Raw genomic sequence first — 27,809 nt, 5'->3', positions numbered from 1 at the left:
TTAGCGCACTTATCAGAAGTTTAACTCAATCAAAAAATATTCCTTTCCTTTTCTCTCTCTCTCTCTATCCCATTCTGACGTGCGGGTCCGTGGGTCCAGTCCAAGAACTGAAAGAAAGCGCGAACCAAGAACCGAAAGAAAGCGCGAAACGAATTGTTGGATCGCATTTGCGTAAGCAAATCCCAGTCGCAGAAGGCAGAGGGGCAGCGGGAGTGCGGTGGTACGGGGCGGCGAGCGGCGGGGCTGGCTGCGAGCGCGAGCGCGAGCGGGATTGGAAGTTTTTGTAATTTGTAAGAAAGTATTAGCTAATTGTTTTTTCTTTGATTAAATAGCGTTTAAATAACTTTCTTGTCCCCACATTAGTTCTTGGGATTGAAAGTTTGTTCTTGTAAGAAACTATTAGGTAATTCTTTTTTTTCTTTTTTTTTAATGTAGTGTTTAAATCTCTTGCTTGTAAGATTCTGCATTTGCACAATAGTTTACCAGTTAATCGTTCTAGCTAATTTGTTCTTTCTACATCCCACCCTTGCCTCTGTACATTGATCAAATTAACAATTCCTGCAAGCTAATTGGTATAAGAACTAACTTAAATCATCAATCCTCGCTTAGCAAGTTTTCTTTCTTTTTAATAGTTATTGTCTATCGCCTCTTTTTCTTTTTATGTCCAGTGTTGTTCATTACTAGCAATTTGGTGAGGCGTGCCGGGCAAAATCAGATAGCAAAACCATACAAACCATAGAAAGAAATTAAGTTCTTTTATTTGCTTTTTATAATATCTGTGATTTTATATTTTCCATCTGTATTATTTCTCTCTCAGTAATGGCTTTTAGGATCTGTGAACCAAACCTTAAAACCTACAACTTTCGAGTTATAAAAATCGCTGGTTATAAAGACCGTATAGAGTATATTAGAAAAGACTTAATAAATCACAACAGATTCAAATATGGTATTCCAGTATTACCCCCAGAAAAACTTGTACCAAATTACCCGGACGACCTATTTGAGGTACATATTACTCCAGGAACAAATTTTGGAGTTGATGTGTTAATAAGAAAGGATAATTTATATCTCATTGGATTTAAACCGGCAAAATCGAGACAATACTTCGAATTTAATGATTCGCAGAATGTAATAGTAAATTCCATTAAGTTAAAATTTGGGGGTAGTTACCTTAATTTGACTGATCTAGGGAAGCATGCTTTTAATGACAGTACCTTAAGAAATGCTGTTCACTTTTTATCAAATTATGAATTTGGTGTAGATGATGAAAAAGCAAAAAACAGTCTCGCGACATTAATCATTGTAATATGTGAGGCAATCCGATTTGAAAATGTAACAACTTTTATTTATAAACAATTAAAAAATTCTGCATCCAAAACACTTGGATCAGAAAATCTAGATGAGACTATACACTCTTGGGCAGAAATGTCCCGCAACCTCTTAGATCGTAGGGAACCGTTAGAAAATAAAAAGGTTCAGGAGTTTAAAAGTGTAATTAAAATGGTTAAAGGAATTCACCCTAGCGTGCAAATGGGGCGCTACCGTCTTGAAATTGACGATCCACCTCTGCGTGCACCAAGGCATAGTTAAATGATCCTCCAACTCTGGAAAAACATCATTGCTTCTGGCTTCTGTTTTTTTTTTTTTTTTGGTTGCCTGTAGTTGTTTAAAAATTAGGTGCAATCTTCACCAAGTGATCGTGTGTCAACCCTTAGCTTCAGCCCAACAGCAAATCATCTTGTGGCGACATCTTTGGATAAACAGGTTATTGCCTCTTCATATATTTCAGGTTATACATGAAATATTCAAATCTTTATGTTATATATTTGAATATTTGCAAACCTTCTTATATTATAAAGCATTGATTGGAAATAGGTCAGATGCTGGGAGATCTCTTCTGAGAGCAGCCGACCTGTGGCCGCCATATCACATGCTGCACCGGTACTACTTGATTTTAAAAAGCTTTTTAGATTTTGTTTGTTTTGGTAATATGCATGTCCTGTGTGCCATATTTGCATATACCTCCAACACTTCTGTCTTTTTTACCCCCAATAACATGATACATTTTGGGGCTATTTGCAAATATACCCAACCATTAGAACTAACTTGAGCAAGAATTAACCATTTTACCCCTAGCATCCAAACGTGCTTGTTCTTGTTCAGATCTGAGAACTAGGAGGATTTTATTTAAGGTCATTTCACGATTCTTAGCACAATCCTTCCCACTTGATTTATTTTCTGAATTATTTTGGCCCTGCCTGGAAATTGAAAGCTTGTGCATTGCGGATTTAATTAAATTTTTGGGAAAAATTATGAACATTTGAAAATGAAGTTGCATGCTACATTTTTGATACAAAATCCAGGGACTCAAGGTAATTTATTATAATTTGTGCAACTCGATTTGTGGAAGAGAAAATGGAGTTCAGTTTTAATAGCAAATTCTTTTTTTCAAAACTGACGTAATGGTTTAAATCAAGAAAACCTTGAACAATATTGGTTTAGATGGATCATGCATGCATGATAAAGTGATAAACTATTGATTGTCATTTGGAAAAAAAGATTAAACTGTCACCAACAGCACAGTAAAAGTTTTTTCACGCTGTAGGTGCTATGTTCGACATGGGCACACAATGGCACTGTTGTGTTCTCAGGTGGATGTGATATGCAAGTTAAGATGTGGCTCATTGCGGAAGGTGTTCAGCCAATAACTGTTGCTGTGCATGATGCACCTGTAAGGAACGTCGCGTCGCTTGGATTCCTCAAATGGATCTCCTTGTACTGAGCAGCTGGGACAAGACAATCAGGTTTATTTTTTTATTTTATAGGCAATCATGAAATATATTCTAGAGTTGTGTTTCATCAATTTATTTATATGATGGCGAAACTGCTATATCCAAATGGTTTTAATATCTAAAAGTCAGTAGTGAGAATAAAAGAATAAGTAAATGATTCTGGAGTGGTGTTTCATATTTGCCATATTTTTAGGCATGATTTGCAGGATTTTAATATTTATTCTTTTAATAACAAAATATTCTTTTATTACATCGATGCAACTTCAATTTTTGATAAGTTATAGATTGATTTTCAGATGGTCTTCAACATTTCCAATTCAATGTGCATGTTCTTAGAGCATTAAATTCAATGCTTATTTTTGAAAAATATAATGGATGCCCCTTGAAAACATCATATACACAGGCCCTTACCTATTTCACTAGAACTATCATCTTTTGCAAGGTATCTGCGTTATTTTTAGCTCTTATTGGGACATACATGACATCTGTTTTGAATTTTTGAATTCATGATCATTTATTAAAAAAAAAAAAAATAGGTACTGGGACTGTAGGCAAGCAAAAGCTGTTCATATTCAACAGCTACCTGACAAGTGCTATGCTCTGTCAGTAAACTATCCCCTCATGGTTGCCGGAACTGCCGATCGTAATATTATTGTCTTCAACTTGCAAACTCCCCAGGTATTTATTCCCTTCTCTTATAAATCGGTATATGTTGGAAGTTACAGTTCAATATTACACAATTGTAACTTGGCTAGATGTCATAAAAATATTAGCATGCAGTCATATCTAATTAGATTTTCAGGTTATCAATTCTTTTCACGATTCAAGTTGTTTGGTTGTTATCTTGGAAATTTCTTTTAGCATATGCGATTTTTGTTGTTTCCTTCCCATTTCAGATAGAGTTCAAGAGGATACAGTCCAGTTTGAAACGTCAGACCAGATGTGTGGCCAACTTCCCTAATCAGCATGGTTTTCTGGTAAAGCAAAAAGTTCTGATAAAAGCCCACTGGCCCTGTGGAAAGAACTCTATCAATAGAAGACTATTTAGCCAGCAGCAGCGAACCGTTCAGACATTGGTCAATTCGGCCAGGGAAGAGGCGCTACATTGGTACCGGATACTGTAGTTAGGAACATTAAATACTTGTGTGTAAATAAATAAAATTAGGTATAATCTCTGTAAATAACTTTTTTTATATCAATGAATTGACAGTGCCTTTGATACACTGTCCTTCAAAAAAAAAAAGCCCACTGGCCACATTTTTTTTAATTTTTTTGGGATCAATTGTCTTCTAAATTTGCTCTTTCTTTCATGTAAGGTTGGGTCAATAGAGGGAAGGGTCAGTGTGCACCACTTGGATGACTCAAAAGCCAGCAAGAATTACAATTTCAAATGCCATCAAGATGGGCAAAAATTTTGCTCTGTCAACACAATAAACTTTCATCCGGTATGGTCGTCGTATTTTCTGTTATTTTATTTTATTTTATTGTGATTATAGGGGCTTGCTTACTCTGTTATTAGTGGAGTTGTATTCTCTTTTTGTGGAAGCTGGTAATTTTGGACCCTTCAAAAACAAAAGGGGAATAAAAAGGTTATTTTCAAAGTAGATTGTTCATTATGTGGTTTATTACAGAGTTTCATTTTTCTTTCTATCAATTTGATTTGTTGTGCAGGTGCATCACACATTTGTATCTACTGGAACTGATGGTACAATTAGTTTTTGGGACAAGGATAGTAAACAAAGACTCAAGGTTTGCTATTCCTTCATTCCTTTTATTTTCTTTTATTTTCTTTAATATACTGGAAGATAGCCTTTACTAATATCAGTAATACATGTTGAATTTCATTTTATACTGTCCAGTATTTTCTTTATACCTACTTCCTACATAGGATTACAGTATTTACCATTTACAGAAATGATTTTTGTTTATTATTTCATATCTGCTCAGTTAACCCTTATCTCCTAGCAATGTATTTATGATAATCATATTTTTGTGCAAATTATAGTTTCTTCCCAAATGTCATCCTCCTATTCCATGCGGTACATTTAATGCTGATGGTTCAAAGTTCGCCTATACAGTAAGTCTTACTTTGTAACCTTCAAATTTCACATGCTCAAAATTTTATTGATAACATGTATATAACAGTGCAATGAAATATATATGCAGGTTTACTATGACTGGAGCAAAGGTGCTACACATCAGGACCCATCTACAGCCACATCACAAGTCTATATATATGACATCCAGGTTGTTATGCTAATATGCACACATTTATCTTGATTTATTTAAATTTTTTAAGAATTACAATTTTCTGCAAATTTCATCTACAAATGAATAGTTCCATTAACAGTGATCCTTAAAGAATTACAGTTTGCTTGTATTTTGCTTTTTCACCTTGTAAAGGCTTGGTACAATGGTACTCAATTTTTGTTCATTTTCTTTGAGCAGGATATTGATGTGGAACCAAGACCCAAAAAATAGTAGTCATTGAAATCTACTTTGAAGGGGAGAAAAAATAGTAGTCAAGCTCCTCCTCGATCGGGGCTACACCGTGTGTGCCTCCCTTCGCAACCCTGGTTGACAATACTTTCTCGGAAAGTGAATACAAGACTTGTTGTTGTTGTTGTTGCTGCTGAGAAAACTTCTATTTTTTCAGAAAATGCACAATCGTAATATTTGTAAGAATATCCAGCTAAAACAAAGCCATTCATTTAACAAACAGGACAAATATTGTATTCTGCATTTAAATCACAAACTGGAGACGTCAGTGAAGCTTACAATTGGAGATGAAGAAGAAGGGAGAGCTTCAGATAATTGAAGAGTTTGCTCAGACACGTAAGAAGACAGCAAGGCTTTAGAAGCTGATGTGTCATAGCGATAGGGATTACAAGCATTCCTTAACCATTTTCTGTTATTTTTGTTGGAATGAAATCCCCTTTACAAGGCCAATGTAGGATCTGATCGGAATTCAATTGATCTCCAATATCATACATAAATCATGCTGCTCTCCCTTAATTAGACCCTCTGAGATTGAGAAACTTTTGAGTGATCATCATGTGCAAAATTTGGACCACATTCCTCCTAGCATTTTTTGTCTTCTTTTTATTGCAAAACTGATACGTATGGTTACACAGAACGAAGTACGACTTCTGAACTGAATTGATTTGTAAAAATCGAACGAGAGGAAGAGAAAGAGAATGGGGCAAAGGATTTATATATGAAGAGCGGCGACACGACACGACACGTAGAAGAGTTGACTGCTACGTGTCTGGCAGAGTTGAAGCCGAGTGTAATTGTTTCATTGTTTTGATAGTTCATGGGCTGAGTTTTCAAACTTTGGGCCAGTATATCTTCATCTGATAAAGCCCATCTCATGAACTATTATGATTATTCCTTTGCAAATCCGAAGAAATCATAGGCATTTTTTTTTGCGTTTTGTCAATACACACCACCAAAAAAAAAGTTTCTATTAACAAATATTAATTTAGTTGGGCTGTAGAGCAATTTGGTTGGGCCGAAAGACTAATTTCAGAAAAAAATTATATTTATATTGAAGGTATCGTGTGTCTAATTTAGTAATTCCGCCTCGATCTATCTCCCCAATCCCCACGGCCAGGACTAGGAGGAAGAAGATGAAGACAGAAACGGGATCGCATCTCCCCGAAGGAGAAGGAGGAGGAGGAGGAGCAGGAGGAGATGATGAAGAAGAAGAAAGCAGGTATTCCGAGTTAGAAAGCGACCCATCTGAAAACCTCATTTGTGATTTATCCTTCGAAATTGAGAAGCATCCTGAGGTCGCTTTCTTTCTCTACATACATATATATATATATATAGCTAATTAAGCTGATTGGGATTGATTATTAATTAGATGGCCTCAAATTAATCTTGATATACCACAGACACAAAAACAATCTTAATTGCTTTGGTAAATTAATATCAAAGTTCAATTCAATTTTTAAGTCCTTCAATTCCCCTCTAAATAGGTTCTTATTTGGCATTATATTATCTGTTTCACAAAACAACCTAAAGAATGGGTTTAAAATTGCCTGTTTAGGAACCAAAAGCACAAGGACCTGATTTTAATTTATCATACTTCCCTTTAGATTGACTGACTAGTTTGTTTAAGAGTGTGCATTAATTAATGATTTCATTTTTAATTTGCTGCTAATTAATTTTCAACCTTTCTAATATCCTGTAGGATTATTATTCTGACTCTGAGGGAGGAGATGCACAACCATCATGGAAACCTCCAATTCCTATAGAAGATGGCATTTGGAAACCAATCCGTGTTGAGACAAATGGCGAAGGCAGGGAGAGACTCGTGTATCCAGATCCATTAGTCGAGATTTTTGATGTGAAAGTGGACCTATGCGGGAGGGAGTACGGAAAGATCCATGGCAAGATCCTCTTCGACTGCACTACCCACGGTACATACATCTTTGATCACGACAAAGAAAGTGCAATCATGATTCACAAAAAGGTTACATACAGATATATATTACACTTCTCTCACTCTCTCTCTACATATATACCCCTTCTCTCACTCTCTCTCTCTCTCTCTCTCTCTCTCTCTCTCTCTCTCTCTCTCTACATTTATTTCTTTAGGGTTCCTTGCCGTTGAACGGTCCTGATGTAGCCCCTTTGGGTTATGATCCCGTCGTGTTCCTAGTGGACCTCAACATAGATGACGACAAACTATGTAAAGATTTTGTGTATTGGAATTCTCTTTGCGATCCCATCAACGAGTGGTTGTGTAGCAAGGTTGAAGGACAGAATGGTTCTGTGCAGGTGATCTATAATGGGATGAGGGGTGCTTGGCTTGGTGAGATAGATGTGAAACTAATCAAGTCAACTGAACAAACAATAGGGTTCAGAATTCATGGTGATATTATTGTTTACATCAACGATATGCCGTATGTGAGAAGCTTCATTTTCAGTAAGAAAAGCGGTGACGGCTTCACTATCGAGTCTTTGGAGTCCATCCCCTTGTCTAAATCCTTGTTTTGTTGTCATTATGGATCATCCCTAGTTGTTAAGGTTGATCTGTGGAATTCTGACACAAACCAACCTCTTGCCCGTGGCGCATTGCTTTTTCCGCCCGAGTATTATGGCGACTCTGTGGGGAAACTCAACAGTCCGTATGGTGAGATTCAAGTAAAAGTTAATTGGGTGGAATATGCCGAACATTCAAAAACACGCAAGGCCCTACGAATTTACGACTAGTGTTTCCTTAAATAGACAGGTATTAGCAGGGTTAATAGGTTGTTCCAAGGTCTATCTCACCTCCAAACTAAAGAAAAACGACTTCTATATATATATATGGTTATTGTGTTAGTGCAAGTTGCAATATATACTTTTGATGGCTGTGCTATTTTATTGACCTTTGCTATTTGCAATGCTATTGTAATCGTTGAAGTACCTTTGTTGGTTCAGGACATGCCATGCTTAGTTAGACTTAAAGACTATAATGAGATAAAAACGCTGAGAGTTGGGAGAAGAAAAAATGTATGAGAACTGCATGCACTTGGTTTAGTGCGTTTTAGATTGTTTTTAATCTATTTTGAAATTGCATTGTGGCCTTGATCAATGTATGCTTTTGCTTTCGTCTTATTGCAGCGAAATTCAACAAACAATTGTTAAAATCAAGTTTAATTAGGACTTTAACAAGCAAAACAAAAAAAAATTTCTTGTAAATTATCCAACTTCAAGTACAATCTATCTAATGCTTCGGTAATACATTTTTTTTTCTCTAAAACTATATCTAATAAAGTATGAGATTGTAGATATCATCTGCCCATACCATGATATACCCGGTTCCAAAGCAACACATACCAAATCTCACCCAAATTTATCTATTGCTCAAGTAAGCTCCTTGAAAAATCAACAAATTAAACTTTAAAAGCTAGCTAGCTAGACAAACATGAGTAAGGGTCATAAAATTGTCTTTTTTTTTTTTTCTTTTTTTTTAACTTAGGCAGTGGTTGTCTAGTATAATTTTTATTAATTAAATATAAATTATATTTATTATTTTACATCCATAACGTCATTTACATCGAACTCATAAACATCAACATCCGAACATTAACATCTAAACTTTAACATCTAACAACTAGAATAACAAAATAAAATAAACCCTCTCCATCAGTAGTAGACATCGACGACTTGCAGCATCGACCGGCCAGTGATTGGAGGAAAGGGAGCATCATTTTTTTTTTCTTTTTTTTTAGGGTGGAAGAGGCCGGTGTAGCCTTGGCCTCCCCTTCCCAATCAAGGTTTTTGTGTAGGGGGTGTTGGTTGGAGGCGTTAGGAGATGGGAGGGATGGCGGCTAGGGCTATTGTCGCCGACTCTCTCTTCTCCCAAAGAGTGTAAAGGTCAACGAGGAGGTGCAGAAGTTGCGGAGGAACCGTGGAATGCATGGAAAGGAGGAGATGACTTGGTGGCGAGAACAACGGAGCTAGGGGTGGCTTACTGTCGATCTCCGCCTGGATGGAGGACGGAAAGTGAGTTGCTGGCAGAGATGGTCAAGCGAAGACGAAGGAGGAGGGATGTGGTACTTGTACGCAAATGTACATCCTTAACACATGAAACTAGGGGTGTCAACAAGTACGGTAAGGATCGGGTGAAAGTATTTTCATTTGGGATGTATTTTCATTAGGTACAGGATGTAGATTCATTTGGGACGTATTTTTATTCGGGTGGAAGTATTTTCATTTGGGACGTATTTTCATTAGGTGTCAATAGATACGGTAAGGATCGGGTGGAAGTATTTTCATTAGGTACAGGATGTAGGCTCATTTGGGACGTGACCACAACTTTGTTCATTTGGGATGTGGTACTTGTACGCAAATGTACATCCTTAATACTTGAAACTAGGGGTGTCAAAAGGTACGGTAAGAATCAGGCGGAAGTATTTTCATACTTGTACCTGCTACAAATTATTATTATCTGTATTCTATCTTTACTTGCTACGAATTAGCTTATACGTACTCTATCTTTATTCATTATTGTTGTCGGATAACTAAAACGGTAACAGATAAATAATAGATAATGCTATTATAATAAAAAAAATATTATATCTATATCCATCTTATCGAATACAATACAACGGATAAAAAGATGCCATTGACAACCCTACTTGAAGCTTGCACATCTTTATAACAATAATACATATCATCCTTTATAAATATTGTGACACAGGCGATAGTGACAATTTGAGAGCAATAGAGCATTATAAAAATTGTAACATTTGAGTTTAATGGGGTTATATTAAATTGCAATTTGGCCCAACTTTAATATGTATGACGTATTATCTAAATATTTGATAACACATCTAAAATTTTAGGTTTTAAGTTTGAAAAATATTTTTGATAATTCTGAGTTTTTTTTTTTTTTTTTTTTTTTTTTGCTAATGAGAGGTTTATTATTAATCATACTAAAATGTTGCAGTAACTAAAATAACTTTTATGATATTTAGGCTCAAGTGATTCGGTAACCACCTTCCAAGTTTTTATATAAAACTAAATTATTCCATTTGTTTATTTTTTAAAATGTATGTACCAAATTTTAGTATAGAAAGTCCTGTAGATGATATATATTAAATGGATTAATTTTCACTTTTAGTATTTTAATATCAAAATTATTGAATTTTTTGAAATAATGATTTTTTATTGAACCTTCAAAAAATGAAAAAGCAATATATTCCTCATATTTCAGAAAGCACTATAAATATTTTAAATATGAGCAATTTATTCGGAAAAATGACATGTTATGTTGGATTATGTTGACAGTTAAGCTGCATGTCTTGAGATTATGTTACTTAAAATGATTAAAAAAAATAAACATACATAATCAAAATACAGAAATACATTCTAATATAGTTTAATACATATAAGTTGTATTTATTTAATTTAGTAAAGATAAGTGAACTTAGATGTACGACACATAATTTGTAATTTTGTAGTTTATCTAGAAAGTCTGATAATATATATCCTTGTCCCATGGAAGAGGGCATACAACCAAAGGTCATGTTTAGTTGTGGAGTAAAGTTAAACCGGATTAAATTTCTTACTTCAAGCTAAACCGGAATAAGTTAATCATGTTTGGTGGAGTAAGCTAAACCACCTCTCTAGGTGGTGTAAGTTACTCTGATTTAACTCAAATCTTACTCCATCTTAAACCGCCTATGTTACTCCTCGTTTGGCTCCTTAAACGTGGAGTAAGGAGTTTACTCCACCTCTTACTCCACAACCAAACATGACCAAAAAGAGTAAAAATTTTCATAAAAGAAGTTTAATAAAGCACCTCATAATAAGTAGGCAAATTGGTTTAATCATCTCCAATTAGCAATTTCAGTACATAAATTAACAAGTTCTTCCCTTCATTGGCAGCTTAGTACAGTTCATTAATTTGTTCAATTTGTCCCTTACCAGCATAATATATATAGTACAGTACATGAATTTGCTATGCATTGTTCATTTTAACCATACCCGAAATTAATTAGGATTCTGTACCATAAATATATTGACTAGGATTTTCATAAACCAAAAACAAACCAGAAATATAAAAAATGTAGAGGAATGAAAGCACTAGAGGCGCGACGCACGAGACGCGAACAGGTAGGAGCTCGACGTGCAAGAAGCGAACAGGCTAGAGCTCGTCTAGCACTAATCTAAAAACCAAAGAGACGAGAGAAGTTTTATTTTATTGAAGCTTTTTAGGTAGAGAGAAGAAGTTAACGGAGACGGAGAGGTTGATTTTCTATTTTGCGATTCCGTTTAAGCGCATCAGCGCTTTCATCCAGCACTAATTCAGATAGCACTGTATATGAATAGCACCGTAGCCTAATTCAGATATAAATTGAATAATAAAAAAAAATAGATAAAAATATAATTTAGCAAAATTTTATAATTTATGCATAGTATATTTTTTTTCTATTTGATTTAGTATGAAAAAAATTACACATGCAGAAAGACAACCTAGAGTTGATTTGTCTGTTTTAATTAATTTAAAATCTGCCTACGTGCTTTTGATTAAAAAAAATATTTTAAAATCACTAATGAGACTTCAATTGATTAAAATTGAGTTGATTTGTCTGTTTTAATTATTTTAAAATCACTAAATGAGATCTTAATTGATTGAAAACATTAACAGATACATCTAACAGCATATTATTCATAATATTTATTGTATCTGTTTGATATATTATGAATAAATTTATTCCCATGTAAAAAAGCATAAATTAAAGTTTTTAAAAGTTAAAATGATTTTACAATGATATTTATCCTAAATTGATTAAAAACATGAACAAATACACCTAGAACAAATTACATACGAGTTCATATTTCTAATTACTCGGAAAAGATGAGCGCAAATGTCAGCCCATAAAGCTAAAATGCAAATGCAAACAAATAATGCAGTATCACATTTTCATATTTATGCTCCTTGATATGACAACAAAATGGTAGTTTTCACATAAGAGGAAAATATTTGAACAGAATCAAGTTCTATTCTTGTAATGAACTCCAACTTGAATCAAACAACGGCTTGGAATTAATTTAAGAAATGTCAAAAACTTGATTTATAGTCCGATCTCATTTCCATGGAATGACGGTAAAACAGCAAGTAGGGGATCTCCATAGCCCACAGGTTCTGCAAATATTATAGAAATGTACACATAATTTTAATTTAAGGATTACACAGTTAACATTTATGTTGCATTCATGACCAGCAAGAGTCTGTATATGGTTCACACTTTACACAATTTTGGTTGCCACTATTTCTAGTACCGATTCATATCTTACAAGCTATTTTTTATGGTTGATTACTTAGAAAGACTTGAGCAATTTAAATTTGCACGTGGCATGCTTCTCTTACCAGGCAAGCCCAGGGCAAATTTGTCCTTGCAAGTCATATCATTCCTGTTCTTAGTAAGGGATTTTATAAGTTGGGATTCTAACATACTGTACTAATACAACGTTCAACTTTTGGCACTTGACGGTTGCTAAGAATCCCTTTTATGTGTCTTTGGTAACCTAAAAGTAGTATGCCAAGTAATGTGCTTAGCACTAAATTATAAAAAATATATTACCTCCGTCCTTGCATAGGAAGGTTATTACTTCGCCGGCAATGTTAGACTGCACAAAAAGAAAAATGCACAAATTCATATTTATGCCTGATACACCTTTCTATGTTACACTATGAGGAATACAAAAAATTTAGCCTAAAAAGACAGAAACTTACTCTAATTGGCAAAGTATTTTGGAATTGAGTTATAAAGCCAATGACCTGTCCTTCTTTGATGACCATTCCCTGATAAGAGAGAGAGAGGTAAACTTTAAGCTGCCACTTTTTTTCTGAAGAAGAAAACTACTAAATTGATGCCAAATTGAGGTACTGTTTATCGACACATCATTAATATTTGTAAATTTGGAAGTAAATACAATTTGTGCAGTTCAAGAGGACAAAAATGAGTGGGAACAGATTCTGCAGACCAGATTTTGTAATAAATAAACTTCACCTCTTTGCACGCAGGAGGAAGCTGTTGCCCTTTTCTGGTTCTTGACCTCAAAAATACGCCAACCTAAAATAATATGATAACAAAAGAAAATAGCAAATTATCAAATTTGCCTTATAGAGTGTTGAAAATCAGTCAGTCCCAGTGTTACGGGGCATGTTTTGTACCTGTACTGGTACCGCATGAGTCGGTACCTGTACTGGTACCGCATGAGTCGGTACCTGTACTGGTATAAACAAGTTGGTGTGTTTAATGTAAAATGTAACTACATACTGTAGGTGCCGAGACTATTTCGAATGAGCTTGCATCATTATCCTTAATAAGAGCGAGTTTTGCTTCATTGCCAGAGGTGTTCTCAAAGGGGTTGCGGTCTTCAGAGTATTTCTGGATTGCCTCTGTTTGAGATGACTCGCTCAAGCTTGCACTAGAGACCGGCGGAGCTATGGCAACTGAATGTGGAGGGGGATGTGACTCAACTGACGATGATTCAACTTCCCTTTTCACATACATCTGAAAGTTCCCCACCTGAATATATATGGAATTTTAACTACATTACCAATTAGAATCAGACAAACCAAACATGGGCATTTTAGCATCTCGAAACATATGCATAGGGGTGGTTATTGGATCCAGTTTATTTGGTTTTCAACTGAACCGACAAACTTTGGATTAAATGGTTCGGTTCGGTTCAGTTGAATTTTTTTATTACTTCAGTTTTATATATTTGATTTGGTTTAATCTTTCTAATTTCGGTTCAACCAAACAAACCGAGATTTACTTGATATTTACTTGATTACTTCAGTTTTTTGTATTTGGTTCGGTTTAATCTCTCTTATTTCCAGGGATCAGTACCAATACCAATGGAGAAATCCTTGACAACAGTGTACCATACAAAGTTGAGCAAGTGATAAAGAATTTCTCAAATTCTATACAAAAAACACACCTTGAGCTTGACCTCAGCAACTGTGGTTCCATCACAGATCTCCCGTAACATACCCTGACAGTCAGAGGGAAACAAATAAGTTAGAAAACATTCCAAAAACAATTCTCAAATTTCACCAGTATGGTCTGATTCAAATAAACCAGTTGACAATCTATACTTTTGAAGAATGGATTACACTCAAAATGTATTGTTTTCTAACAATTGAGATGACAGAATAACAAACTTATACATGTAAACATGACATAACATATCCTCAAAATAAATTAAATATATATATCATTTGTAGTTAAAAACTTTTTTCGAATCAAAATTTGATTTTCAACTTAATGCTAAGCTGCCAGATTAATTAAATTCATGAAGGGAACTTACTTGTACATACCATAAAATCTAGAGAAAAAGTATAACAGTACGTCTAGAAGACAGAAAAAAAAAATTGCAAAGCATGTAACGAAATTGCAATACATCACCTCGACACCAGCAGGGAAAGTTGCCTTTTGCACATCCTCAGTTTTCTCAGAAGCGGAAACTGCTCCTGCAATATAAAACTTACTTTGTTATGAAAAGAACATTTGATTAACTGACAGGATATGTTGGTTTAGTTTATCAAGAAATGTAGTACTAACTAGGATCAATACTACGAGCAGTATTCACCAGCTGATATAACTTCCTTTTTTTTTTTTGTTATTTGATCATGTAACATTATTAATTTTTACCTTTTTTGTTTATAACAGCCTACATGACCATCCAAACTCAATTCAAGTTGAAATAATAAGATTTTCCTAATTACTGAAATATAAAGGTACCCATACCAGTAGCACACTGTACCAGTATGTATAAGCTGGTGTTTCAAAAATTCAAGCACAATAGAAGAACAGTAACTAACCATCAGATGTTAACACTGAAGAAGTTTCACCTGCTTTCAAGCATGGTAAGATTGATTTCTTTTTTCCGATTGCTACCCGTGAAAACTGGGCTGGTAAAATGAGCTTCTTTGAGAAAGAACTTTTGGCACCCACTATGGTCCCTGTTAAAATGTGGTTTTCTACATTAGCTTAATTGTTAACTGGTTCATCTTCATAATTGAATAGAGCAAAAGTGTAATGGACCGGGTACATGGAATTTGTATTGAATAAAAGAAGTAACCTTGTCAGAAAGGTATCACAAATCAGAACAATTTGATCAACAACAAGCTAAAACAAACTAAATACAGCTCAAATCCTCTCCATTAAGAGCAGAGATTGGACCCGTGGGTCCATCACATTAGACAAACAGCACCTATGTTGTCTGCCGGGAATGGAGAGGATCCGGATCCGAGATGGAAGTTGCTTACCGGGGAAGGAACGAGCGAGCGCTATGGCGTCCATTGGAGAGGGCCTGATCGAGAGAAATTTTTTGATGTCGAGTGTGAAGAGAAGAGATTATGCGCAAGGGCTTTCTCTCTCTTTGTTATATCCGCCATGGGCATTTTGGGCATCGGTTTCTCCGCACAGGTGGGTCCCAGTTCTCCACTCCCTGACTCTTGAAAAAAAATGCCTGGTACGGATTAAATAACCGTGTAGCAAGTTCTAACACTGTTCTAAAGTGACTCGCTGCACGGTTTCATGTTTTGAATTATCCTATAATCAGGTACGCCACCTCTAGACTTCGGCGAGTTCGTATTATTTGTGCTCTGAGATTCGTGCAGATCGTATTTTAACGGTTGAGATTTTCCATACAAACACGCAAAAGTTGAGATATCTCAGAGGATGCGAATTCGATTTCGCCTCGGCTCTGTAATAGTAGGCCCAATTTAGGTCCCGTACCAGTTCTCTGACTAGACTTCTTTTATGGGCCGAGGAGAGCCCAAAATGGACAATTTGCTCTCTAAAAAATTTCTCTAGGGTTTTAAAGGAGCTGAGGAGGTATATATAGTTGTTCGTCTGTTTAACTTCTCTTTTTCTTCGGATACGCCGTCTTTTGCAAAGGGAGAGAACAAGGTATTTTTTTCAGGTTTTCTTTGGGAAATATAGAATCACAGGAGGTTCTCTTGGATCGGGTAAACCTTTTGGGAATTACCAAATTGATATTCCCGTTCCCATTCTCATAAAATTTTTTCCCGTTGCCGAACCGATTAGACCTTTGTTTATATCATAAATCATGTGTGATTTGACTATGTAACATTCATTGGGAAGTTTGGTTCATATCATAGCCTGTAGTTAGCATTTTTGATTGGTATGTTGAATTAAATTAGCGTATCTCTTCCAGTCCCATTTGGTGTTGATTGCAAATTTGTTCGATATGATCACAAGTTGGAATTACAATGTTTTTTTTTTTTTTTACTTAGGATATCACTGCAATCTAACTGTCAGATCAGATTTTTGAGGCAAGATGCAAAACGAAGAGGGGCAGATTGTCGATCTCTACATCCCGAGGAAATGGTATATTTAAATGCTCTATCATAGACATTTAAAAAAAACATCTCCTAAAGATCTAATTTAGAATAGGAACAAGTATTCATTTTAAATACTACCAATTTTATGGTATACAAGCACATAAACTGTTCTGTGGTCTTTGCTTTTATGACATATAACTGGTACCTGTTTAATACTTGTACTGTGTAATCCAATCCAATAAATTAAATTTAAGAAAAATGAAAGAACCACATATTCTGGTGAGCTATATCGAGTACTTGATCAAAATATTTTTTTTTTGTTTGTAGTTCAGCAACTAACAGGCTGATAACAGCAAAGGATCATGCATCAGTGCAAATCAACATTGGCCACCTTGACGAGAACGGCATCTACACTGGACAACACACCACCTATGCTCTCTCTGGTTCCATTCGTTCTCAGGTTTATTTTTTTTTCTATGAAATCATTCTCAGGGTTCCAAATTAAAGTGTATAATCTTTTTGTTGGTCTTATTATACCCCACATTTTAATATTGTCACAGTATTTCATGTTTATTAGAGGTTTTATGTGCTAGCCCCAAATGAAAGTCTATATTCTGTGTTCGCCTTATTATACCCCACATTTTAGTGCTGTTACAGTGCTGTCATGACCAGTCCATTCTGAGGTTTTATGCACAATGTAAACAAAACCATGAAGTAAAATAGTTAGCACTTGCAAAATATACTGCTTGTTAATTTTACTACATACCTGTGCTGTCAAACAGGGTGATGCTGACAGTGCACTGGACAGGCTATGGCACGCGCAGAAAACCAAGTTGGGTCAGGAATAGAGATCTATGATACGATTATTTTTGTTTGTCAAACCCATTATGAGTTTTGTACCAGCAATGACTTGAGGTGTGATTTTTCTTGAGGGAGGGGTCAGTATAGGTGTTCCTTTTGCAATCGTATAGACATCTGCTTTCTTCTAGTGTTTCCTTTGCTGTCATGTTTTTGTTGAAATTAAAATTCTAAATTGTCAGACCTGGTTAGTTTTTTGTCTTTTAATATTTCAGCCCCATTTACATTTACATCATTTATTGAACCTCCAATGCTCCAAATTTGGCTTTTTATTTGAAGTTCCCCTTGTTGGGAGATTTTTAAATTTAACATGACAGTAATTATGTTAATTGTAAAAATTTGAACCAAGTTATCTTAAATTATGTAATACTTGAATTGATAATTACCAATAATAACTAAATAATTTATAACCATACATGTACATCCAATAAGCACTTTAGAATTTAGATGCATTACTAAATTATTACAAAAAGAACTTGCAAATTACAATATATACAACATAATTTACAGAGTTTCATTATGGTTCAAACATACTGATTTATTCTCGCTGGCTTAGATGAAATTGTTAGGTTCGTGAGGATTAGAGAAGAAAGAAGAGACCAAGAGATACAATAGAGACTAAAAGAAATTGTTATGGTTCATGATGTGTATTTTGATACTTTATCTAGTGATTTTGTGGTTGATAAAAATATTTTGTGATGTTGTGATTGTTAATATTTATAGCTAGCTACATTTCTAATCATATTACAAAAACAAATTCTTAAAATAATATCATCAGGGACGGATTGTTACGGGTTCAATTAGTCATTGATAACACTTTACAATCGTTACCGTATTTTTTTTTACTAGTGTCTTATCTTAAAATTCGGCAATCTTCGTTTCAAACTTAGTACGATTATGATTATACAATTTTCTTTTGAGGGTTTTTCCTTTTTTATCCCCATTTGTTGATAGCACTAGCACGTGTATATAGTAAACTTAGTATGATAATAACCAAAAGAAATAAATGGAGAAGAGGCAATTTCTTTTTTTATTTTTATTTTTGAGAGATAAAAATGAAAGTCAAGCCTTCAAGTTCCATTAATAGAACACTAGAGATGCCACGGTTTTACAAAAGATTGCCAAGGCAATAAAAGAAAAAATAAATATTTAGGAAAGCTACATAAAACATACAAGGGAAACACAACCATTGAAAGAGTTTTGACAGAACTGAGAAAACCCTTCAATCTCTTAATTCTTGCACCTTTAGCTTTGAAGTGTCTGATTAGGCCATCTGAAACCAACTTCTGTATTCTGCACTTGTTTCTTTTACCAGCATTCTCGATTATTTGTTTTCTTCGCTAAAAATTCTTCTGCATCTCTCTCTCCATAATATAAAACAGATAACCACATGTATTCTTCTTGATTTGAGTGCACCGAGTGAACAATATTATCCTGAATTTGTGTGAGCGAAAACTGCATTGGTACTGCATCTGTCAGTTCTATCATCACATGCTGTCTTACCTGAGTCATGCAAATGCATTCCTTAAATAAGTGTTGTACAGATTCCTATGCTATTTTGCAAAGGCAGCATCTATTTATCACTTACCATCCTTTCTTTACGGGCGTGTTCGGATGTCAATTTCCTATAGAAATTTTAATGGGTTTGGGCCAGATTGGATTATAAATATTTCCTGCGGTTGTACCCATTCATGTCATTTTCAATGCAATTGAGTGGGAACATTTTTTTTTCCAAAATATTTCCTGCGGTTGTACCCATTCATGTCATTTTCAATGCAATTGAGTGGGAACAAAAAACGGAGCTCATACTTCATTTTTTTCTACCCAATCTTCTCTCTCCTGCTGGGAGCCACTCTCTCTCCTTTTCTTTTTCTGCCTCCACCCCACGTGGCTCTCTTTCACTTCTTTTAAATTTCTCAATCACCCAAGTGCTAGCCTATGTATATATAAAGAACCACTCACCCATTTGATTTTGAATTGTGGGACTAATTCTATGTTCCGGCTTCGGATTCTTTTTTCTTTTGTAATTACATGTGTTTTAGAGCATAAAAATTATATATTTTAATGTTAACTATTTTAAAGCAAGAAATTGTATGCTATATATTAGATTAAATGTTTGTTTTTTGTAAATGTTTCTGATATATATATATATATATATATATATATATATATATATATATATTTTTTTTTTTTTTTTTTTTTAAATGTTTGTAAACTGTTTTTTATTTTATTTTTGTCATTAGATATTTTAAATGTTTATTTTTTAAAACGTTTTTAATTGTTTTTTCTTATTTTGTTTGTACCATTTTAGTAATATTTTTTTTATTAGAAACAGTTCATCTTTTTAATATTATTATTTAATTAATTTAATTTAATTGATATAATTTAAAAAAAAATATGTTTATCAAATGTTACAATTTACAATCCATAAAATATTAAATTTACAATATATTATTGGTCTAAATAAATAGATGGTGGCATGACAGTTTTTTTCATTGTAATTTTATATTTAATTACTTTTTTATATTAAGCTAACTTTAACTTAATTGATTAAAATCAATATTGAACGCTATACTATTTAAAAAAAATAATTAAATAAAAAAATCATTTATAACTAAACTAAACTAAAACAATTAAATAAATATACATATTTTAAAACAAATAAAGATTTCCCACAATTAATTTCATGATACAAACGAACACTCATTTTCTCATATTCCCATAATCAATCCCGTGCATTCCGTACCCGTGGGTTCCCACTTTTTCAAAAGTGAATTCCCATTCCGTAATCCCGTGACATCCGAACACGCCCGTACTAGATTGTCAACTGTTAGTAACCCGTTTCTCAACATCAATCATATGAAAATCCCTACTCTTGGTGGTGCTTTGATGCTCCAAATTGTAGCTCTCGGATCATCAATGATAGAATGCTCTTCCGTAATCCTGTAAAAACTGCTTACATAGTAGGTTTTTGTTTTATTGGGAGCTGATATTAACACTATAAAATTTGTTACTAACACAACCCAATTCAAAAAAATTTATTTGATGGACAAAATTGCCCTTCGTAAGCATTACTTCTTTTTGCTCTCTTAAATAGTAAACTATTTAATGCCTATTAAAAGATAATATACTTTCGAAATCTGTTTATCTTCTTCATTGAGAAAAAAAAAACAGATTGGAGCTATCAATAATTATATTATTATTTAATTATCAAGCTCTTAGAAAGTCTTTTTTTTTTTGCATCTTCTTCTATTTTTTTTTGAAATAAACTGATTTCTATGGATCACCTTCTATTATTCAAATTGAAGCATTGTTTATTAGATAAAGAACATGCAACACACATATCCTCCCCTCACCACACCCGAAAAAACAAAAAACAAAAACTGTATATATATTCATCCCTGATAACAAAATAATTGTTTCACAGATTAAAAAGTTTAATTATAACACAAATCTTCAAAATATTTCAACATAGCGCATGAAATCTTCATTTATAGGATATACCAAGTATTTCGCATTTTTCTTGATTTTCGTTCTCATTATATCAAATGAGTTTTATTATGTATAAAAAATATAGTAAGTGATATAGAGTAGAACTAGGGTGCTCTTAATCTCACCAAAGTTTTGGTGAGCTTAACTCTAAAAGTCATCAAATCAATTTCAAATGACGAATCCGAATCGTGGAAACCCGCCTACCTTACGTGTGATGCATCTACATGTGAAATTTTTAAACATTCGAATTAATTTAGTATAAAGTCAAGCGGTCGATATAGGGGTTTCTTAACAATCAGTAAAGAGGTTTTTTGTACTAGAGTTGGATAGACATTTCAAGGTCAACCACTCCTCAAAACTAAAGAAAAACGACTTCTATATATAGGTATTATCTTAGTACAAGTTGCTATAAGTATTAATTTTGATGCCTGTGCTCTTAGACTTCGGTATAAATTTTTGTATTGTCCTTTGTTATATATTGCAATGCTATTTGTAATGGTTAGTCCCTCTGCTTATAATTTCTTATAGTGTTTTCTGTGGTGTCATGTTTTGTTGAAATAAAAATTCCAAATTGTTAGATTTTTTTTTTTTTTTAAAATATTTCGAGCCCCCATTTACATCATTTATTGAACCTCTAAATGATAAATATTGTGTGAGTGTGTTGGGAGGGGCGGGTGGGGAGAGATGGAAAGCAATAGCTCATGATTTTGCTTTTTATGTGAAGTTCTCTTTGAGGAAGATTGGGCTCCAACAAACTGTTGTTTATGGTTTTAAATTTAATATGACATTAATTATGTTAATTATGAAAATGTGTATACCATTATGCAACCCCAGTGTGTACTCGATCGTATTTGAAGCTGAGTATAATATTATCTAAACTCAACAAAAATAACTGAACCAAACTTATCTTAAATTATGTAATACAAACTTGATAATTATCTAATCTGGGTTAACTCAGATTAAACTTTGACCAATAATAACTAAATTGTTTAAAACCATTAAATCATGCATGTACCCCCATGAAGCACTTTTACATGCATACTAAATTATTACAAAATTTATATAGTTCCATTAATTGTAGTTAGTTCAATGATACTGAATTATTCTCGCTCTCCGTCTCGGTTTATCAAACAAGTTATGATATTATATACTTTATATGAAACCTTTAGGGTTCATGAGGTTTAGAGAAGAGGGAAGAGAACAAGAGACACAATAGAGACCAAAAGAACTTGTTCATTTTTATACTTTAATTGGTTGCCATGAAATACAGAAGATTAGAAACTTTATCACAAATTAGAGAGATACGAATTACAATTATGCATTAATAGAGACAAATTTGATCACTTTAAAACCCTAGGAATTGAAACACTTTCCTAGAAATTGTTTACTATTAATAGCATGGTTTGGTCCATACTGTGGATTAATATTTTTATTTTCAAACTTCAAATTGTCGATCTAAAACATTTAATATGATCTTCATATGAAAATGTACTCACAAACTAAAATTTATATTTACTGAATTTCTTGTACTATCTTTTTAGATATATAGAAAATCACTATTTTTGTTTGATCTACAGGTACAATTTCATATCAAGATCATATTAAACCGTTAAGATTGACTGTTCGAACTTAAAAAATAAAGATATTGATCTATAGTACGGATCAATCCGTGCTATGCATAGTACCATAACCTCACTCAGTAATATTTAAAATTTATGAAATTTCATTGTTGAACTATCTATATGCTCAAAATTACTACAATTAATATATTAATTATGAAAATTTTAATTGTTGAAAGAGTAAATCAATAAAGCTAATTAAGATAGGACTTTGTATGAGATCAGAATCATAATCCTGATCCTGGTTCTATCCAAAAAAAATAGTATGAAACTAATTGTCTTTCTCCTGATTTTTTTCTTAATTTGTTAAACATTTTTTTCTTCTGAAATTCTATTCCTTGCTAAATTTATACCATTTTTATTAATTTGTCGGATCCCACCTATGTTCAATTTTAGGTTTTAATGATATTAGGTAATTACTAAATTTACATCAAGCTGGAAATTAACAGGATCATTACAAGGTAATAATTCTAGCTAGCTAGCTTTTAAAGTTTAATTTGTTGATTTTTCAAGGATCTTACTTGAGCAATAGATAAATTTGGGTGAGATTTGGTATATGTTGCTTTGGAGTCGGCTACACACACACACACATATATATAGAGAGAGAGAGAGAAAGAGGGGTTGGCTAATATCAAATTGATTGTTCCTGAGATTCCGTGCAACTAAGTCGTTTTTTAATTTTCAAAGTCCAAAAAGTCTATCCAAACCGTTAGATGTGGTCTCTATATTAAAATGTGCTTGAAGACCAAATTTTATATTTTTCTTAATTTCACAGGGCCACAAGCTGTAGTTGATCTTTTTAATAGGGGATATTTTATGTATCTCTTTAACAAACTTCAATATTATGTATTTTCTCTTTTAAAAAATATAATATATTAATTTTATATATTAAACTGAATTCGAATAAGCAACAGAAAAAGTGATTTCTGCTAATCAAATATCTGAGAATTTAAACATAATTATTTTTCCCATATATTCATACAATTTTTGTTTTCTATACGATTCCAATCGTTTTGTGGGCATCGATCGATTCCATTGTCTTTCATGTCAGCCATCGATCTTGGGTACAATTTGGAGGTCTAAGGCAAGACATATACTAGCAACAACTTGTTTAAGGGAAGACATCGATCTTGGGTCTCCAATGTAAATAATGTGAAAAATGTAGTTGAGAAGTATATACATCAAAACAATGAAATATACACAAGCTTATGAAAGTACAATTAATTGGCCATCAACTACCCAAGCATGGGCAAAGAATATGAATTTCCTACAAAAAAAGTTACAAGCAAGAATATGAATAATTGCTTTTGAGACTCCAACTGTTACTTCACATGGGGAACATATATACAAAAATCCAAAAGTAGATCTTTATTCCAAAAGTTAGACATTAGCCAAAGTATTTTACCTTGCGTGCAACACACTTTGGAGTATTCACTCTTTGAATCTCCTTATATATATATATCTGTTTTGAATGATGTAGAGGAACTTATGTATTAATTCAAAAAATTGTTTATCTACTTCTATATATAATTCATCCCCTTCCCTCAGTTACCCTCTCTTTCCTCTCTTTTCTCTTGCCGAGTCCCTCAGATCAATCCTCCTCTCATAAAAGAACAACGGTACCAGGTGAGAGTCTCATGTCTCCTCTCTGAATTTCACTTACTATCTCTCATTGATTTCTTTCATTATAGTTTAATTAACCTCTGTTTAGTACGAATTAAATTAGCCACCAGTAAACCTTTAATTTTCAGTTGTGTGGTTGAGCTTCTCTCTGCCTGTATCTATCTGCACTTAGGTAATACCTTTGTTTTTATTATTTATATTATCCTTTAATTGACATATTTAATATGTGACATTATATTTGACACTCTAAATAGTTTGTTTTAGCTTTATAATTTAATCAGAATATATTAAAATGAACTTAATCACATTTAATCTTCAAAATAGTAAAAAATCACATTAATTATCTCTAAATTATCTGTCTAATTCTCACCCAACTTGTTATTTCCACCTATCGGTTAGTTTTCGCAAGAGATTCAGTGTATGCTCACTTGATATGTTATGTTATAGTTGTTGTTAGTTTCATATCCGAGAGATGGGGTTTTTTTTTTCTTTTTTCTACGTTTTCAGCTCATAGTAAATGGTTACATTATATCTGTTACTCCGGCCGTCATCCATTATATTAGTAAGATTTAATTTCTGTTGAATTTGTAGTTTATAGTATTAGGCAGAGTGCTTCGGTAAAAAAATTATCTAGGCTTAATAATGGTTCTACTGTTAGTCAAATGGCATATTAATATATAGAATAAAATATTTATTATTACAATTTGGTCAAAACGGAAAATAGTATTATTCATACGTACTTGTATTTTACATACTAAAATGTGACTGACGAATTATATATATAATTAATCTGACATCTCATATTGCTATTGCATGGCCATTAATAGTTAAGTGTTTTATCTCTGTACATTGATCAGTTTTCACGTCAAACTAAGCAACATTTTATCTAATGAACGCTTAACTTTTGACTAACCGGCCAGCATGCTTATTCGATTAGCAGCTAAAGCGATCAATATTTCATAATATTTAATCACGTTTAATATTATTTCAGAAGAGCTTGAGCCTGATTAATTTGTGGATTAATCGATCAGCCGGAAGGGGGTCAGAAATGAGTAATGGTGTCGTACAACCAGGAGACGAAATATCACAAGAATTGAAAGATTGGGTAGTGAACATAAAAGCTCGACTACACAACAGTACTGAAGAAATACCACCAACCAGACCACCAAATGAAAAAATACCATCAATATTTGGTAATTGGAAACGTTTGGATGATCATTTTCAGAACGTCCCTTTCTTACCTGAAACCAACATGTGGCGATTTGTTGCATATATGGAGAATTATAATCTCAACGTACAATCATACCTTAAAGATTTACAAGAGAAGGAAGATGAGTTATGGAGCTACTATGAGGGGGTCGATGAGCAATTTCGTCCTGAAAATGGCAAACGCTTCATAGAATACCTACTGGCCAATAGTTGTTTCTTAATATTTGCGTTGGTTATAATATCAGGTGAGTGGTTAGTATTTGAAAATTTTCATGAATCTGCCGAAAATGATGATTCAAAAATGCGAACCTTCAATGAATTTAAAAACTTACAAAAGTTAATATGGGGTCAAGAAAGGGGGATCCAGCGCTACATGTTGACCATGGACTACCAGATACCGTGGTTTGTTGTCGAGGCTGTATATACAAAGCATTCCAACATAAGCAGCAAGCTTAATACCCCAATCCACGAACTTGTGATCTCAACCTTTGATTTCATCCATCCAAGAGTGCCCAAGTCCAAACTGCATAATAATAGCATTACCGTCCCCCAAGATGGCTTCCAACATCTACTACACATATTCCATTGGTCTCGAACCCCCCAAAGGAAGTTTCATGAAATACTTCCATCTGCTGATATGAGAATGGTCGATATTCCTAGTGCAACAGACCTGCAATTACGTGCAACTGTTTTCAACCAGCATTACACCAGTGGCTTTGACGTGACTTTCTATGAGAGGAGATTATCTGGAGTGGTGCAATTACCACACATGGACCGTTTTCTATATGATAATGAAATTTATAAAGATCTTTTAGCATTTGAACGGGGGTACGGCAAAGTTTGTGGGTTCTCCGTCACGTCCTATCTTACATGCATTGTGTCCTTGGTACAAACAGAAGAAGATGTTAAACTATTGCAAGTCAATCGTCTCCTACCAACTGCGAAAATGGATCTTTTGATGTGCTCTCTACAAGAGTACCAAACTATACTACTTTCCCATAATATCCCTATATCATGGGACCTTGTTGGCGTGATGGCAGAACTGCGATCCCATTATAACAAAAGATTCAGTAAAAAAAAATGCTACGCAGATTTCAAGAGACGTTACTGCTCGAATCCATGGATAACCCTCTCCGTTGTGGGCGGCATCTTATTGTTTATCCTTACTTTTATTCAAACCGTACTCTCTTTTATTCAAACCAAATATAGTGTGCTTAGCTACAAAAACCAATGATTGCACTCAGCTAAGTATACACCTATGTTTGTACATCATCTTGTAACCTTATTTGATTTTCTTTTATTTCATTATGTCATGCACGCTATTTGTACATCATCTATATGTTGTGCTATGATGTATGTATGTTGTACCTTATTTTCAATGTAATTCAATTGTCATTTTTATGTGGGACCATGTGTGATGTTTATCTTTTCTCTTGTCGTGCAGTATTAATTCATTTTGTTAGTATTCAAATATATATTAATCATGTATAAATCTTTATCTAAACATAAAGGCGTCATTAAAACATAGTAAATAAATGAGAACAAATAATGAAAATAAAAAGAAAAAATATTAATGCTTATCAAACACGTACGTCCATATATATAGGGTATTACCTCGACACAGACATGGATAATCCTAACAAGTAGAAAAAATGTTGTTCGTTTCTATTTGAAACATTAGCTTTGGAATCTAAAGCGAGTCGACAGATGGGACCTGCACAGTTTCTTAAAAGACTCAACTTACTTATCACGTACATGCCACACGAAGTGTTGAGCCACGGAGAATTGGAATTCTGAGGATGCAGCAAGGAAGGTGGATTATAGGAATTCATATCACCTGAGGTAACATAAACTTTCATTTTAGACCCGGACCGTCCGATTAGAATTCGCACGAATATTAAAGGGAAGCCTTGCATTCCACCGCAGGCCGGATTGGTTCGTATTCTAATTGGAGAAACAAGATCTAAACTAAAATGTTCGGTTATCTAATTGGAGTCGGATCTGGTGAAGGTTAGCACTCCGAAGTCAGTATTTTTGGGTTGAGATTTTCAAAAACCCATAAATTTAATTTGCAATTAAGCAAATGGCCCAACATATCTCATAGCTACTGCTCCTGTATTTTTTACATCCAGGTTAGGGTTGCTAATGAGTCGAGCCGGCTCGCGAATCAATGAGTTGAGTAGCTCAATATTTTATAACGAATCGGATTCGAAAGTAAAAAATGCCCTAACTCGACTTGGCTCGACTCATGTAAACACTTAGCTCGACTCGGCTCGTGAGCCGCCTTATATTACATGTTAAAAAATTGATCATTTAATTATTTTAAAGAAATGATTGAAGTGGAATAGAGATATTCTTATGACTTTAAATTATATGTTGAAAGACTTT

The 27,809-nt window shown here is 33.7% G+C and overlaps 4 protein-coding genes and 1 pseudogene across 9 annotated transcripts in view; 3 read left to right on the top strand and 2 right to left on the bottom strand.

Annotated features, from left to right (window-relative positions):
* The window catches only part of LOC144555263 (uncharacterized), a 91,736-nt gene that overhangs the window by 55,288 nt on the left and 8,639 nt on the right, over positions 1-27,809 (bottom strand). The gene's annotated exons all lie outside the window — the stretch shown is intronic.
* LOC144555182 (protein RAE1-like) lies at positions 820-5,326 on the top strand (annotated as a pseudogene).
* Positions 6,379-8,212, top strand: LOC144555785 (uncharacterized). The gene is made up of 3 exons (XM_078304213.1): positions 6,379-6,586; positions 6,991-7,272; positions 7,398-8,212. Exons 1-3 carry the CDS (start codon positions 6,425-6,427, stop codon positions 8,013-8,015), a joined length of 1,062 nt encoding a protein of 353 aa, XP_078160339.1. The 5' UTR covers positions 6,379-6,424; the 3' UTR covers positions 8,016-8,212.
* On the bottom strand, positions 12,165-15,685 carry LOC144555605 (uncharacterized). Of its 6 annotated transcripts, none has more exons than XM_078303996.1 (9): positions 15,580-15,685; positions 15,133-15,273; positions 14,717-14,781; positions 14,250-14,303; positions 13,580-13,831; positions 13,310-13,372; positions 13,033-13,101; positions 12,881-12,926; positions 12,165-12,441 (listed from the first exon to the last, which is right to left on the bottom strand). In XM_078303996.1, exons 1-9 carry the CDS (start codon positions 15,611-15,613, stop codon positions 12,371-12,373), a joined length of 795 nt encoding a protein of 264 aa, XP_078160122.1. In that variant the 5' UTR covers positions 15,614-15,685; the 3' UTR covers positions 12,165-12,370. The 6 variants fall into 6 exon arrangements, with proteins under 6 accessions (XP_078160122.1, XP_078160123.1, XP_078160124.1 ...); XM_078303997.1 differs by having other exon boundaries at positions 14,717-14,778; XM_078303998.1 differs by having other exon boundaries at positions 14,717-14,775.
* Positions 16,165-17,659, top strand: LOC144556087 (small ribosomal subunit protein eS21-like). Its single transcript, XM_078304584.1, has 4 exons — positions 16,165-16,225; positions 16,573-16,666; positions 16,948-17,080; positions 17,403-17,659. The coding sequence occupies exons 2-4, from the start codon at positions 16,617-16,619 to the stop codon at positions 17,466-17,468; spliced, it is 249 nt and encodes an 82-aa protein (XP_078160710.1). The 5' UTR covers positions 16,165-16,225; positions 16,573-16,616; the 3' UTR covers positions 17,469-17,659.

This window comes from Carex rostrata, chromosome 6 (assembly GCF_964058835.1).
Source record: "Carex rostrata chromosome 6, lpCarRost1.2, whole genome shotgun sequence".
NCBI classification, from domain to species: domain Eukaryota; kingdom Viridiplantae; phylum Streptophyta; class Magnoliopsida; order Poales; family Cyperaceae; genus Carex; species Carex rostrata.
Note: the sequence above shows the minus strand (reverse complement) of the source record. Positions and strands in the feature narration are given on the sequence as shown.